The sequence below is a fragment of the Vanessa atalanta genome, chromosome 5 (genome assembly GCF_905147765.1).
Source record: "Vanessa atalanta chromosome 5, ilVanAtal1.2, whole genome shotgun sequence".
In the NCBI taxonomy this organism is placed as follows: domain Eukaryota; kingdom Metazoa; phylum Arthropoda; class Insecta; order Lepidoptera; family Nymphalidae; genus Vanessa; species Vanessa atalanta.
Window position 1 is genome coordinate 1,838,619 of NC_061875.1, and position 15,460 is coordinate 1,854,078.

Here is a 15,460-nt window from a genome sequence, read left to right on the forward strand (position 1 = left end):
TTTTATAACTATTTAGTATTGTTGTTATAATCTGTGTTGTCTTTGTGAATATTCGACAATGGCAGATGCTAAGCAAGGTATGTCGATTTATTTCGTACAAACAGTTATAATTTCTAATGCTAGTTTATTGAAAATGTGAATCTATTCATATTTTTACCATATCGTATCTCTTAAAGGCTACCTATAGAGGTTACACTTTAAGCCACCGTTCCAGATAACCATACTTTATAACATCAGCATTTTTTGTTTTAAATTCATCTAAGGTGCACTTTGCCTTATATTTATAATAAATACAATACAATTCAATATATTATGATCGCTCAGTTAAAAATCTTAAATTATTAGTCGTTTTTTCCGTAAACATGATCTACTGGTAATAATACCTCCGAACGTTTGAATGTTGTGTTGTTTTTTACACTTTTCTCTTAAATAGAAGCAGAAATGAGATAAAAAGTTATAATTTAGTGTTTTTGAAAATCGTAATACCAGTTAATTGTTTTACTGACTGCATTACAATTCTTTAATTTTAATGGTTTTTCCTTGTAAAATGTGAAATGGCGTATTTTGTGTTTGCTTGTAACTCTTGTAAGTAAACATTATCAAAAAGATATGGAAAATTTTAGAGTAACAAATTTTGGAGTCTCGAATTGCATAGAGAATATATTCTAGGATTTTAACCTGACTTTTAGGTAAAACACCTGAAGACTTTTACAATGGACAATCACAATCTCGAGTGGTCCTTGCCAAACCTCGTCTTGGCGGATTTGGGACTTCTAGTTTCGCTTCTAGTTCAAGCAAAAGCTGTAACCCATTTGGTATGTTAATTTATTATGATTATTTTAATTCAGTTTAAAATTATAAACACATGCAAAGTGGTAAAAATAATTTATGCTTCAATATTAGTTCGAAAATGTTTTATATGTTTTAACCATCGAATTATTATAGGAATATAATATAGTAAATGTCATAGCATGGTTATTATATGGTTTATTAGTTTTTTAATTTTATTTGTGTGCAAAGGTAGGGTATTGATTTATTCTTTCAAAGAAATAAAAAATCTAATTATATATGATTTGGTTATTTACGAAGAAAATATAATAAGTGAATATAAACTCTAATGATGTTAAATATTATTTGTGCAACATCAATTTTAATCAAGTTGAGCTAGGATGATTAGAACACGGATGCGATTCTAACGCTAGCAAACACCACTGAATTTTCATGTGCTTAATTTGTGCTTATAATTGTAAATACATCTTGTGCCCAGCGATGAAAAAATAGTGAGAATCTGCATGTGTCAGATAAAAATCTGCCACATATGTGAATCCACACTCCACATTGTGGCACACATTCCCAATAAGCACCAAACTTTAATTATTTTATTTTAAATGTGAAGGTGTCCACTATAGGGAGTGGACTCACACTTTCCTACTAGGCTAAATTCTTGTAGAAGTTAATATCTAACTGATAATTTATAATATTTGGGAATCATATTTTAATATTTGGAAATATTAGTAAGTACATAATTTCTTGGTAGCTATTTAAGTTTCTGTGCTTGTAGAAAATTAAAAAAAATGTGTTGTTGAGTTATGAAAGCTGAGTTACCAGTTGTGTTCTACTTATATGTATGTCGTCTTGCTGATATACCAACTTATCAGTGCCATAATCATTTACTATACTTTTGTATTGATACACAAGTTCAATGTGTTCCAAACCCTTGAACAGAAAATAAACACAATATTCGTCTTCATCATGGTTAAAATTCTCGAAAATTTACTAATTCTACTAGAAGTTTTTGTACACAAATGGGGAAAAATATAAGATATATATAATGGGGGAAGGAATTAGATAGATTAACAAAATGGCAAATTTGTAGTTTTCAAAAATTTATTTAGTCTACTCTTTATATTTGGTATTTTAATTAGTTATGACAAATATTCAAAATTTAGTGGTAATATCGCATTCGTACTGCTACTGAGCCATCTCTTTTTTTAACATGATGCTCACCTATCCTCTGCAACTAAGAATTACGCATACGCGATCACTTGTGCTAAATACCGGGGACGAATAAATAAATTAACTTTTTATAATTTCCAGGGTAATTTATCATTAAAAAAAACCTTACATCTCCGGGTTATCGTTTAGAACAATAATGGTTTTAAATTCACAACTATCATTTAGAACAATAATGGTTTTAAATACACAATTGTTAATACAAAATAATTATTTGCAGGATCTGTTCTGCGTCCACCACAACTAAAACCAGGAAACAATCCCTTTCTCAAAGTGTCTGAGCCAGAAGGAGGCAATGCTGAGAAAAAGAATGAAACAGTAACATCGGTCGATACCAGACTAAACGAAACAAAAGATGTAGAAGCACCAAAGTTTGTTCCTTTAGGATCTAGTAGTGTTGCTCCAAGAACCACAACATCAGTTCCAGCTCCAGCGCAACCTACTACAAGCACATCCTCAAGTGGTTTTGTGTTTGGTCAGAATTTAAGCGAGAGGGTAGTGATTAAAGAAACTGTAAATAATGGTGAAGCATCCATAGATCACAGCTCTTCAAATGGTTCATCCGAGCTGCTTTTCACTAGTGCCGTGGCATCGGCAGTAAAAGAAAATGTTCCAGTAAGTTATGTTGTGTAATCTACATACTCATTTTTTCAGTAACAACTGTAGTAACTAAGAGTTACTTTCAGTTAGATTAAATAATTTGACTTTAATTTGAATGTTGGACGGATGTCGTAATAGGCGTCCATTGAATTTTCAGTATTTATATACGACAAACAATTTGCTAAATATTTTTAAGATATTATTTGCCATAAAAAAAAATGAATTTGAAGTGAAAAGAGCAGCTTTTTAAAAAAATGTATTAATAATAAGCACAATACGTCGAAACCTGCCTCGAAATTGCCTGATTGAATAAAATAAAGAACATTTTTATTCTAACAAGAAAAAATGATAAACATGTTAATTTAGTGCCAATAATCGAAACGATAGTCAATATCTTATGTTGCCGTAATAGCTAGTTCCGAAAAGTTAATTTTCAAACACTTGGGCACTTTGATTTGTATGTGACTGATTTAAATTATATACATAAATGAATTCCGATTAAATTTTAGTTAATTAAAAAAAAACAGTTTTCAAGTAAGATTTATCGAAATAATATATTCTGTTCAGGTACAAGACGAGGCAGCCGCGGAAGGTGGAGAAGGTCTCGCGGCGGCGGCGGCTGAGTACGAACGTTCACATGCGCGACCGCCGCCCCCCACCTCCTACTGTACCATGACCGGCGAGGAGGATGAAATTAATGTGCTCCAGGTAAATTCATGCATACTGTTATTTAACCACAAACAAGATAAAAGTTTATAGAGATCAAACTTCTCGTCTTTAACGAATTATTATGATGTCCTCATAAGCGTCCTCAGCCACGACAGCCTTACTACGCAGATCATATTATAGTGCACAAATCTCTGTTCCTCACTCTTATAATCCGATGGGACGACAAATGCGACACGACCGGAAAGACTTCAACCGCAGAAGCAACAGCTTTACGTGCTCTCAAAGGTACAGAAGAGTACACACTTCGAACTTCCAGACTCCGGGATGTTACTGAGAATTGTTCGACAGTGAACCCAATACCTTTATTATCGGCCCGACCTGAGGATTGCACGCAGGACCTCAGGAGCTGCGACCCTATACTAAACACGAACGAAAAACAAATGAAAAATGTATAATATTATGTAATGTTCCTTCTGTCAGATATCATGTAGACTATTCGCCTGGGAGAGCGGCAGCTGGCGCGAGCGCGGGCGGGGCGTGCTGCGGCTCAACGACGGCGCGGCGGGCAGCGCGGGGGGCGCGGGGGGCGCGGCGGCGGGCGGCGCGCGGCTCGTGGCGCGCGTGGCGGGCTCGCTGCGCGTCGTGCTCAACACCAAGCTGTGGCCCGACATGGTGGTGGAGCGCGCGGGGAACAAGTCGCTCCGGATAACGGCTGCCGATGCTCAGCAGCAAGTTAAACTCTTCCTAATCATGGTTAGTGTCTTATAGTATATAATGAATGTAATTGTATCATGTGCGAATTCGTTTGAAAGTGCATGCAATATTGTCGTTACGAGATCCTTGGCAATAAGATGCCGTTGGTGTAAATATGGATTTATTACTACAGTATTCAATACAATAACTGTAAATATACTTGCTTAGTCATTAGGAAATGTCAAGAGTGTTTGCTATTTTCACAGGTATTATATTAGTATGTATGTATAAGACTACTATTGAAATTACCTAAACTAAATGTTAAATAATTAAGTAATCCTCTAGATTATTCTCCATGAATTAATAGGATTACATTAAATCTTTTACCAAATGCTTAGTAGGTAACACTGAGCAAGCACCAAGAATTAATGTCTATCTGTAAAATGTTTTAGGGAGCGCCGGCTGACATCTCCCAGTTACACAGGGCACTAATGGCGCGGATCTCACTCAGTAAGCGTAGTTCCATTAGCCCCAAAGAAGACGAAAACTCACAAAGATCAGCCGAGAGATTGGAGGCAGCTGCTGATGAAATCGATTACCTTGAAAAGTCTGTAGATGATTCAAATCAGGAAGACGAAGGCTCTAATTTTGACGAAGAACAACTGACAGAAGATGCCCCAACAAACAGGCAAGGTGATGTCACAAAAAATAGACTACACTGTTCAGATGATAAGACTGACGATGAAAAATCTAACATGAGCGAAGATATGTCCGAAGATAAAGAAACTAAAGCACTAAAACGGAAAGAACCTGTCGATGATGAGACTTCATCTAAGAGACAGTGCCAAGAATGTTAGTGAGTGTAAATAAATGTCTCAGTGTAAAATTATGTGATGTTATCTTGAAATAAGAACTTCATTTAATCAATTCCTTGCTAAAAGCTATAAATTTAATGAAGTAAATAAAGAGTAGGGATATTTATGATTAAATTAATAAAGCATAATGAAGTGTTGGTATAGTATTAAAGTAATATCTATTATCTAAAAGAAGACCTGATTGGATACATTGTGTTTAGTATGAATAATCTACATCTATATACCTAGTTATAAAAAAAAATCAGTTTGGCGATTGTTACAAAACATTCCAATGTTTGCAATGCGAATTCACTAAACATTTGATTCGGCCGAAGCTGAATACCAAATACATAAACATGTGATTTATTTTCTGAAATATAATAACAATAAAGAGTCTTACTTGTATCTGCTTATTTTATTTTTTATCTGTGACCATTATTTCTAACAAAAACAATACGTTCACGCTTGTCACGTCAACAATCTAAACTTGCTGATACATTCGAATTTTAACTTTGGCATCTCGTATCCGTCGCTCGTGCCGCCATATTGGAAAAATGGCGATAAAAACTGCGGTTCTCGTATGCACTTTTGAATCGTCATGTTGCAGTGTTGAATTAAATGTAAAACTACCACCGGTTCGGAAAGTAGATTCTACTGAAAAGAAAACATTCCAATTACAGATTATATCAGTAAAGTACAATTAAATTGTTATATATCCTACCAAGTAATCAAAAAATACTAGTCCACGTTTTTTTAATCAATGTTTTTTGATGTGAGCTTTAAATTTTTTAATAGGCCAAGTTTATTTAATTTATTTAAAATAACTGTTTAATCTTATTATAGAAACGAATGGCGTGTTCCAGGAAGTGTGTTTTAAATTTGCGAATTTGGAAACTAGGTGTTATTAGTTAGTTACAACAAAAATTGAGATGATTCCAAATTTGATCCTTGCGGAACGCCCAAACATACCGATGAGCAGTAGTGACTAAACCAGTGACTTCCACAAGTTTTCCACAAATAGTTATTTTTAGGTATTGAGGTACACCACTTCGATATGCCATAGTGTTCCACAACTGTGCCATGCACAGGCTGGTGCCTCATCTTAAGTGACAAAGGGAGGAAGTTGCCTCTGTAGTTGGCGCCTGTCGATCTCTCAGACTGTTGTACATGGCTAGACAATTAAGTATTTCAGTGTTCGCAGTGGAGATGACCATTGGCATAGCGCGGAGATATCTTAACGTATCATACGAGGTGATTCAGCAGCACTTGAGGACTCTTGTGATGTAGTGCACCGTCCGTGAAAGTTACTCGCGTAAACGCTTTTTTGGAGCCAAGCCAAGCCTGAACGATCATCTTCTGACCTCAAGGTAGTGATCGTTCACGATTGTAATACCATGAGAATTACTCATTTAACAAAACTTTTAATAACCTCTTTTCATGTTAATTGAGATATTCGAAGTAAATATTATATATGTATATATACATATCCTCTTAAACTTTTCTAGTACTACCTGGCAAGAAATAGCTTAAACAAAATTTCTCAGTTTCACCTTCTATTTTAATCTTGTAGAGGGAAATTTTTTTACTTCATTACCTTCTATAATTTCAATTTTCATTAACTTCATTATTATTATGCCTCGTCTAAAATAGATCAGTACAGTGCCGTAGCTATCGTAGGGCCAGGTGGTACAGTGCACCAGGGCCCCGGAGCTAAGGGGGCCCTCTAACCTAAGCTCTGAGAAGAGCGGCTCTGCCAACTCGCCAGCTCCTAAGGCTAGAAAACCTCGACCCTAATCACAAGATTTTTTTTATTTTTATATCTATAATTTTGAAGGGCAATATAAGTTAAAGAGGGGGTAGAAAGAGGGGGTGAGTGCCCGATTCTTTTCCTATGCACTGGGGCCGTTGCCCACCTAGCTACGCCACTGGATCAGTAATGTCCATTTCAGTCATACCAGCAAACGTGTTGCAAAATATTATAATATATTTTTAATAATAAATTATCATCTATAGATCAATTGTTTCTATTATCAAAATACAGTATTTTATATTACGTTTTAAAGTGATCTTAGTTGTATTTTGCTATCGTTAAATTAATTTGATCCAAAACACGTCAGTAGTTATAATTGTTCAGTTAGGCTGGCATACATTAATAAAGAAGAAAATAACTTATCTTGTTTGTCTATTTTAAAAATAACCCTACAAATAGGAAAGAAAGTATATACAGCGCAACAAATAAACTAAAGAAACTAGTAAATATGTTTTTAACTATATACCTATTCCTATAAAATCACTAATGAGACTCTGACCATATTTTAATTGAACTCACACCTAATTATATACTTACTACGATATTTTCTTTTTAAAGAATGTTCCAATCACAATACAAATTACAAGTTTCGATAACCGGCAATGTCAACTCAGACTAGGAGATTGGTGATTCCGTACAAAATAAATTGGAAAAATAGTTCATTTAATATACACATATGGCTAAGTTACACTGAAGTAAAATTAAATATACTAGTTGCAACTATTAACCACGATAGATGATTGATGGTTTTTCAAACTATAGACAATATTAATATATTATAATCAAAAATAACATTACCTCTATTTTAAGGAACTGTAATAAGTACTACATCTACTTGTACAGTTTACCAATTTTTATAAAAAGTTTAACGGACGGACATTCACCGATAAACAAAATCAAAGATATATTTATTTCTCTACGGTATAGAGAGAGAATAATTACTTATAGAATCGAAAAATTAATTAGTACAAGCTAATGAGTCTAATGACACTTAAATTCACAAATCATTTAATTTTATGCTACAGAGTAATTATTACATTAAATATTTAAATGTGGCAAAAGAATAAGTTCTATGATATGTGTGATTTACCAAAATATAAAACATCAGCTTTAAAAAAATAATAATACAGCATGTTAGCATTTCCTTTAAAAGTAAATCCTTACTATATTACTCTTATATACAAGTATGCATTTAATTAAGAATACAAATAATGCAATCATAGCTGTAATTACGGTGCCATAACCTTTTTATTGGGTTATGTACTGTTGACTGTTTATGTTAGGCATTGCAATTTTCCTAAAGTAGTTTTATCTACCGTTTTCAAAGGATTTAATTTCGTTGTATTAGAAATAACATTAATTGAGTGACATAATAAACAATAACATAAACAATGTGACTTATGAATTAATAACTGTCATTTAATGTACAATATAACTATGCATATTTTTTCTCAACATCCTGTAGCTCAAAATTTTCGTTTATCAGATTTATATAAAACCTAAACATTTGTTATTATCTACACAAAATGTACGAAAGTTTTCAAGCATTTCAATCCCACTTTAACGCTTTGGCGAGAGTTGGGTATTTTAAAATTGTTTCTAAGAGAGATGTCAAATGGAAAGACACATTACATTATTATTATCGTATTTTTATTTGGATTTGCGTAGTTGCATATAACTTACAACATATCATACGCGCAATACAGGCAAGTAAAGCATAAGTCTTTAATAATCCCACTGCTGGGCAAAGGCTTCTCGACTCTATTCCATGGTATAATGTCCTTTTTGCACCCCTGACATCGTATATGTAGAATTTCATGATCGTCGATTGAGTTTAAATCTTGAGTGCTTAACAAATAAATTCACTTTCTTATTTATATTATTAAGAAAGGATGCATAGATTAAAACTCTTTCGTTTTAGGCTCGAAACTGTACAAAGCAGCTAGTCGGAACTCTATTTATATTGCTCACAACTTTGAACACTCTTGGGAAACAATTATCATTTAATGTCCGAGTAAAACGCGTTGATAATGTTATTAATTTAATCAATGGTGAGTATTTTACTGTAACGTATTTTATTAATTATCTAATATTTTTATTTATTTAGTTACTACATATGTCATTTATTTGTTGGAAAACAACAACTATTAAGTTTCTGGTCGATTGTCTATAGACCCAGAGTGGTTTTCTGTGGTAGATTTATATTTTGTAAAACCTTATAGAATAATGTAGAATGGTTTCTGAAATGATTGCAAGAATCTTATTTGTCACAGGACTTTTTTATTTTGATTCGTTTATTTAAGAACGTTTGGAATATTCGAGTTCATATGGAAATAATAAGGTTTTTTTATGTTTAAAATTATTTTTTCTAATATGTAAGAATTAACATTGTTTGTTACAGATTCACTTTTTGCTCCAAAGAACGCTTGCCACGAAGATATGATGCGATCAAATGCCCTATCGATGTCTCGCCTTTTAATGTTCTATCATATTGCAATATTCATTTGTAGCGTCCTTTTTATAGCCTATCCACTCATAGATAAAGCCTTAGGTAATGACGTTTATCTTACTGGGTATGTACCGTTCGATACAAGCGTCTCGCCAACGTAAGTATAAAAATCTTTGTAGAAGTTATTTTTGTTTAAAACAATAAGTTTCGACTAAGATTAAATCAGCCACCTCGCGTTGCCGCTAATCATAAGAACTAAGATGTCATGCGTTTTGCGTCTGTTATTATACTCACCCTCCAAACTTGAACTGAGCAATTCAAACTGCAGTTTGACAGTTTGCCGAAATTAATGAGCAGCTGGTACTAACCACGAACAGCCCTATTATTTCGGTATTTTTTTACTTCTTATTATATATGGAATTTATTGTTAAAAATTAGGCTATAATTGTTATATATAGATAACTAGCGTTTATTGTTTCACTAGAAATATTGTTATTTAATTTTTAGGTTTGAGATAGCTGCCACTTACTTGGGCGTACTCATATCATTACAAGGTTACGGACATGTTACGATGGACTGTACAATCGTTGCATTTTATGCTTTTGCTACAATTCAATTACAAATTTTAAGATATAACTTAGAACATCTTGCCGACGAATTTCAATACGAAGGAGCTCTTAAGCATTTTGCCGATGACGATTTGGAATTAAGGCAAATTTTACACAAAAAGATTGTCCAGTGTATAAAGCATTATGAGAAGATTGTATGGTAATTTCATTGAATTATTATATTTTATGAAAATGAATACGCAACAGTATAGTAATATGGCTTAATGAATAGCTGTCTGTCGGGAACAGTTGTTAGCTCATTCAAATGAGACTCAAAGCTTTGATTCCTGTGTTGTGACAAATAAATATTGGATATGACAGTGTTACACGTAAAGTCTGGGTGCCAATTTTTAATAACAATATGTAATTTTATCGCAATCGAATCGAAAAGTAACCGTTGTCCTTCAGCCGTATCCCTATTCTTCTTACACAACGATCGGGAATGTATTGTAACCATTATAAATTAGCAGAATTGGTTTCTAGTTACGATTCAGCTGAGAAATATTTTTGTGAATAATAGTTAAAGTTGAAACGAAATAGAATCGGGAACGTATCGTAATCATTATAACTTTGTAGAATTGGCCCCTTGATGTCTTTCCCAGATCTGAGTCTTTCTAGATCTTCCGATTGGTCGATCGGACATATCGTATTATTATTGCGAGGTATCTTTGCCACTCGGCAAATCCCTAACATCATATATAATAAGATGTCATGTTAAAAATTCGGCCAAATGTATTTATTTATTATTTATCTTCTATGTAGGCAATAATTAGGTATACTAAAAGACAGGCATGTTTATAAAAAAATCGTGCCTAAGCTGTTAAGCGTTGAGAAGTTCCCTCGTCTGGAGCCAATTCTGTGTATAGAATCAGATCATGCTAACGATAAAAATGTATATTCATTGAAACATATACAGAGCTAACATATACAGATTTAATTTTGCAATATAAGATAATTTCTGATTCGGCTTGCAAGACTTGACCTAAATAAAATAACAAACATTTCCAACCTGGTTTTACAAAACAAGCATTTTAGAAAAACTTATATATTATATATTTTTTAGGTATGTCCATGAAATAGAATCAATATTCAGCGAAGCAATGATTGTCCAGTTTTTTATTGTAGCGTGGGTCATTTGCATGACTCTGTATAAGATAGTCGGAGTAAGTAGCAACAAGCCCATTTTATCTTTTTCGAAAACAAAGGCAAAAATAATTAATTTTTTGTAAAAATTTTTTCAGCTTCCGTTATTTTCGGCAGAATTTGTGTCAATGGCTATGTACCTTGGCTGTATGCTGGCGCAGCTGTTTATTTACTGTTATTACGGAACACATCTTAGAGTTGAAGTAGGTATATTATATTCGTAATAAAAATAATTTAAAATAGACTAAACCAGCTGCCTGTTAGATATAGGCCTCTTATCCTGTATAGTGGAAAGAAATCACAATCTAATTTGAGTTGGTGGTAAATATTTGGCCGAATTTCCTCGAACACTAGCTTTTTATAAGATAATGTGTAAAGGTCGACGAGAAAATGGGCAACTGACGGTATCTAGTTACCATTGCCAACATAATATTGAGACGTTGTAAGAAATATTAAGCATTCCGTAGATGACCAATGTACCGCTTTCTATGGAAGGTAAGATATATGCATGTCCCTAGTACATTGGTTCACACACTTTTCAAACCGGAACAAGATAACGCAACAATACTATATATTGCTGTTTGGCGGTAAAATATTTGACGAGTGGGTTACTAGACCTTCTTCTCAAAGGGAGAGGAGGCCTTAGCCCAGCAGTGGGAAATTTACAGGCTGTTAATGTAAAAAAGAAATTGATAGCCAGACAGGCTTCCACAAAGTTCTACAACCAAGTGAACATAGAAACAGAAATTACTATTTCTATTATCATAAGTATTTGCAATTTTCGCTTACATTTTTACTATAGCACTATTATTATTTTTAGTTTTAAAAGCTGTTTTATTACTTTAGAGTGAGCTGGTGAACGAGTCAATCTATCAGTCGGATTGGTTGTCACTCTCTCCTGGTTTCCGTCGTCGCCTGATTGTGATGATGGAACGTTGCAAACGTATGATCGAGCCTCGCATAGCCCGCGTAATCCCATTATCTGTGGACACTTATATATCTGTAAGAATATATATTTTTTATAGTAGTGATATACATTTATCGTCGAAGTTTTATAAACCTATTAATTAAAGATATATTTTTATTACGATCGAATCAAATTTCTTTATTCAATACATCTTGTCGCCTGTGGCTTCGCTCGTCTTTTAGGTGTTGGTCGCCAGATTTTAGGCACAAAAAAGTACACCATGTCTTTCCTTGGAGTTCAAGTTTGCTTCACACCTAATTTAATCAAATTCGGTTAAGTGGTTTGTCCGTGGAAGAGCGTCAGAAAGACAGACAGTTAGAGTTACTTTCGCATTTATAATATTAGTATTTATAGAAGCATTACAGATACTTGTCAAATTCAGATACCACTGATTCGGAAAAATAAATAACCTGCTCGAGAAAAACCTTCGAAGGAACTCAGCGGGCTTTTTTTGTGAAATTGTTATTGTTCACATATATTCGATATCACAAAGAATAGGAGTCAATCGTTTCATTCCCAATGAACTCATTAATTGTATGCGCACAATCGTACCTTTATTTTTGTTTTAATTTGGCAACAGACGTATTTGGAACGTTTTCTGGGATCCTGTTGTAAAATATTTTTGTTTCTTTTCAGGTCTTAAGGTCCTCCTACGCACTCTTTACTATTCTTAATCGTAAATAATAATTCGTTTAAATAAAAAAAAATAAAGTATGAGTTCACGATTTATTTGTAAGGATTCTTGTTTATTTGTAAGGTAATTATTTAAAAAAAATAATTACAGAAATGTTATGGAAGAAGTTAATCAACTCAGTATTAGCAAATTCATAAATTGCCATTTAAATAAGAGTATTTTAATTTTAATCAAGAGATCAAGTCTGTTTATTTAATAATAATGTTATTTTAACACATTAAAATGATTTGATTTATAATTACAAAATGTGTTTTGTAAGTACTTAATTTGTATCATTATTTTGACCAAGTATCAAAAACAATATAAATTAAAATTTAATAAATAAGAAATTTACATTTCACAAAGTAACAAAATCGTTAAATCAGTAATATTATATTTTTCAGCTCGTTTCCATTCTAGTTTACTGATAAATGGCGATTACTAATGAGTATTAACGATAAAATTGTTTGCTGTTTTTCCTCAATTATTGTGATGTTAAGAAAACCGACAACAGTTGTCTGTTCTCGGAATCTGAAAATAATAAAGATTTTCAACTCACTATAAATAGTATCTCTATCATTTATTTGCCGCAACATTCTCATATACTTGTAATTATTTTAAGAGTGGCATTTTTGTATATCGTTTAAAATCTCGTCGAACGAAGGCGGGCGGAGGCGGTTGACTCACGGACTCCGGTAGACAATCCAGGAACCCGCCTCTTCAGTGCTCCGTACGTCGTAAGTGCCGAAAGTCGTGTAAAAAGTTGTATCCGGCTGCGAATAGCGCGCGTGGAATTTCGTTTATAAATACGCGACTGCGGGTGGTACGGGTAGGCGAAGCAGCGTGTTTCTCGCTTGTCGCCTGTCGGAGGCGGCGCGGCGTGCGTTGGGTGCGCGTGCAGAGTCTACGGCGACGATGCGCTCGCGCCGATGATATTCACCGGCGGGGGGGCGCGCCGACGCACCTCGCCCGCGCCGCCGCGCACGCGCCCTCCCGCTTACCAGCGTCTATATGCTGAAAACGTAAGTATCGTTAAATTACGAACAATACTGACAATTTATCGTAGAAATCGTTCCAATATTTCAAACTTAGGTTAAGTTTGATCTTCCTTCACATAGCAATCTATTTTGTAACAAAACAAGGAAGGAGCGTATTGTACCGTCGAGTCATGTCATGCGTCTGCGTTGTAACTAGAAGCGTGAGCTTAAAAGCTTTTGCCCTGGTTTACTTTCATTGATGTTATAAAAACATTATCAGTTTTCCTTGGTTTATTTGTTTATTATTTTACATACAAAATAACAATATCGTATTAAACCTTATCACAAATAAATTGGTGTTAATATTTTTAGTTTCATTTAGTGTATACATTTTTTAGTGATGTAAAAATATCCTTAATAAACAAAAATGATGTTATATATAAGCAGTATGTTTCTCTATAATTTTATATATAATACTCGGATAACGACATTTGAATGAATTTATTAATTAATCACTCATGTTTATATAAATAATTCGTACTGCATATAGGTAATTATTTGTATATTTTACCAATTCTATATGTGTACATTTTAAGCAAATTTGAAAGTTAATTTACCTTTTTTTATGTATAGTGTTACAATCAAGTGCTATATATGTATATATCTTTTGGGTATTAAGTATATTGGGTTAACGCTTCAGTCATAAAAAGGTAATCATTGTTCAGAAACGTGCTGTTTACACTCTTTGTAAACTTGGAACCAGAGACTTCTCTCAGGACGTGTGTAGTATACTTACGGTACAAGAAGGAAGACAAACAAAAAATGGTTTGTAATTTTGATGCTAAATGGAAATAAAACAGGTACATTAAATTACTAAACTAGAATTAGTATAAGACATACCAAAAGCACGGACAACAGGTCAGACAGATATATTATAAAACAAAGGATACTTACGGTTGAGTCACGATATCATGTATATCTATTGTTACATGCAATATTTTTATAGAAAAACTAGCTGATTCTGCGGTTTTAACCGCGAGAAATTTAGAAAACACAAACTTCCAACGCCCGTTGTACCCCCAAAGGGGTGGAGTTTCGTAAAATTCTTAGTGGATGTCTACACCCTATAAGGAACCTTTCTGCCAAATTTGAAGTTTGTAGTTGTTATATTGTCTGAGATTTCGTGGTTAATCAGTGAAACAGTCAGTCAGACATGTTATTTTATATATCTATAGATGACTAACGATGTATAAACACGAAAAGTAAAGATACACGATCGTAATATTAATATATCGTTTGCGGGGCAGGGATCCGATTATAAATTCATTTCAACGACCATTTTACGTTTACCAATAAATCATTTTAAAGCTCATGTTAAAAAGTACTAATAAATAAGGCTTATTGTACCGTACAAGATTATGTAGGTGATAAAAGAGCTTGGATTTAGTATTCATTGATTTAATTACAGGATACATAAAAAAATGTATATAATTATTAAATTTATATGACTCATGAAAAAATTGCTTCTAATTATCTTGCCGGTTCTTTCCAATATACGTTTCTAAATTACGATACAGAAATAAAGTCTATTTGAACTTAAAGTTTTTTTTTTTTTCTTTACTTTTAGATACTTATTTTTTCTACATTTGAATATTTTTTTTAAGTATCTTTTCAAAATTTGATTATTAATAAGTGAATCACGGTGAAAGCTTGAGTCCTGGATCTACATATTGTTCCGAGAACAAAGGGATGAAATGCTTCCATAAAGGTAACTTATTAAGAAATTATAAAATAGGGCAAAATTTAGGTTACATGGCTTTGCATATAAACCCAGTCAAACAAAATTTATTTCCTCGAGTACCCAAGTTTGAATGACTTCAAAAGCACTTCCGACGCCTGAGCCCTCTTGACTATGAGAGAGACCTGTGTACTATAATAATTTCTGTGCCGATAAAGCCGACGCTGAAATTTACCATGACAAACATAAGATGAATATTGCCCCGA

The 15,460-nt window shown here is 33.4% G+C and overlaps 3 protein-coding genes across 5 annotated transcripts in view; all 3 read left to right on the forward strand.

Moving 5' to 3' along the window:
* The first annotated feature begins 3 nt into the window (after positions 1-3).
* LOC125064317 (ran-binding protein 3) lies at positions 4-5,234 on the forward strand. 2 transcript variants are annotated; one of them, XM_047671290.1, is made up of 6 exons: positions 4-77; positions 690-815; positions 2,234-2,628; positions 3,181-3,321; positions 3,763-4,035; positions 4,428-5,234. In XM_047671290.1, the coding sequence occupies exons 1-6, from the start codon at positions 59-61 to the stop codon at positions 4,830-4,832; spliced, it is 1,359 nt and encodes a 452-aa protein (XP_047527246.1). In that variant the 5' UTR covers positions 4-58; the 3' UTR covers positions 4,833-5,234. The 2 variants fall into 2 exon arrangements, with proteins under 2 accessions (XP_047527246.1, XP_047527245.1); XM_047671289.1 differs by lacking the exon at positions 4-77 and adding an exon at positions 451-585.
* Positions 5,235-8,165: 2,931 nt separating this feature from the next.
* On the forward strand, positions 8,166-12,490 carry LOC125064318 (odorant receptor Or2-like). The gene is made up of 8 exons (XM_047671291.1): positions 8,166-8,345; positions 8,561-8,690; positions 9,041-9,245; positions 9,596-9,856; positions 10,760-10,859; positions 10,938-11,042; positions 11,686-11,841; positions 12,443-12,490. Exons 1-8 carry the CDS (start codon positions 8,166-8,168, stop codon positions 12,488-12,490), a joined length of 1,185 nt encoding a protein of 394 aa, XP_047527247.1.
* A 903-nt stretch (positions 12,491-13,393) lies between these two features.
* Positions 13,394-15,460, forward strand: part of LOC125064316 (putative protein kinase C delta type homolog) — a 31,196-nt gene continuing 29,129 nt past the window's right edge. For both annotated transcript variants that reach the window (XM_047671286.1, XM_047671288.1), the window contains exon 1: positions 13,394-13,501. In XM_047671286.1, coding sequence (XP_047527242.1) covers positions 13,409-13,501 — 93 coding nt within the window. In that variant the 5' untranslated portion in view covers positions 13,394-13,408. The remainder of the gene's footprint in view (positions 13,502-15,460) is intronic.

Bases quoted from the DNA above. Each gene is read 5' to 3' on its own strand.
- LOC125064318 (XM_047671291.1), top strand. From the start codon at position 8,166: ATGTACGAAAGTTTTCAAGCATTTCAATCCCACTTTAACGCTTTGGCG. The intron at 8,346-8,560 runs GCAAGTAAAGCA...CTTTCGTTTTAG, and splicing joins ATATCATACGCGCAATACAG to GCTCGAAACTGTACAAAGCA. The intron at 9,246-9,595 runs GTAAGTATAAAA...TTTAATTTTTAG, and splicing joins GATACAAGCGTCTCGCCAAC to GTTTGAGATAGCTGCCACTT.
- LOC125064317 (XM_047671289.1), top strand. From the start codon at position 555: ATGGCGTATTTTGTGTTTGCTTGTAACTCTT. The intron at 586-689 runs GTAAGTAAACAT...CCTGACTTTTAG, and splicing joins TGTGTTTGCTTGTAACTCTT to GTAAAACACCTGAAGACTTT. The intron at 4,036-4,427 runs GTTAGTGTCTTA...AAAATGTTTTAG, and splicing joins TTAAACTCTTCCTAATCATG to GGAGCGCCGGCTGACATCTC.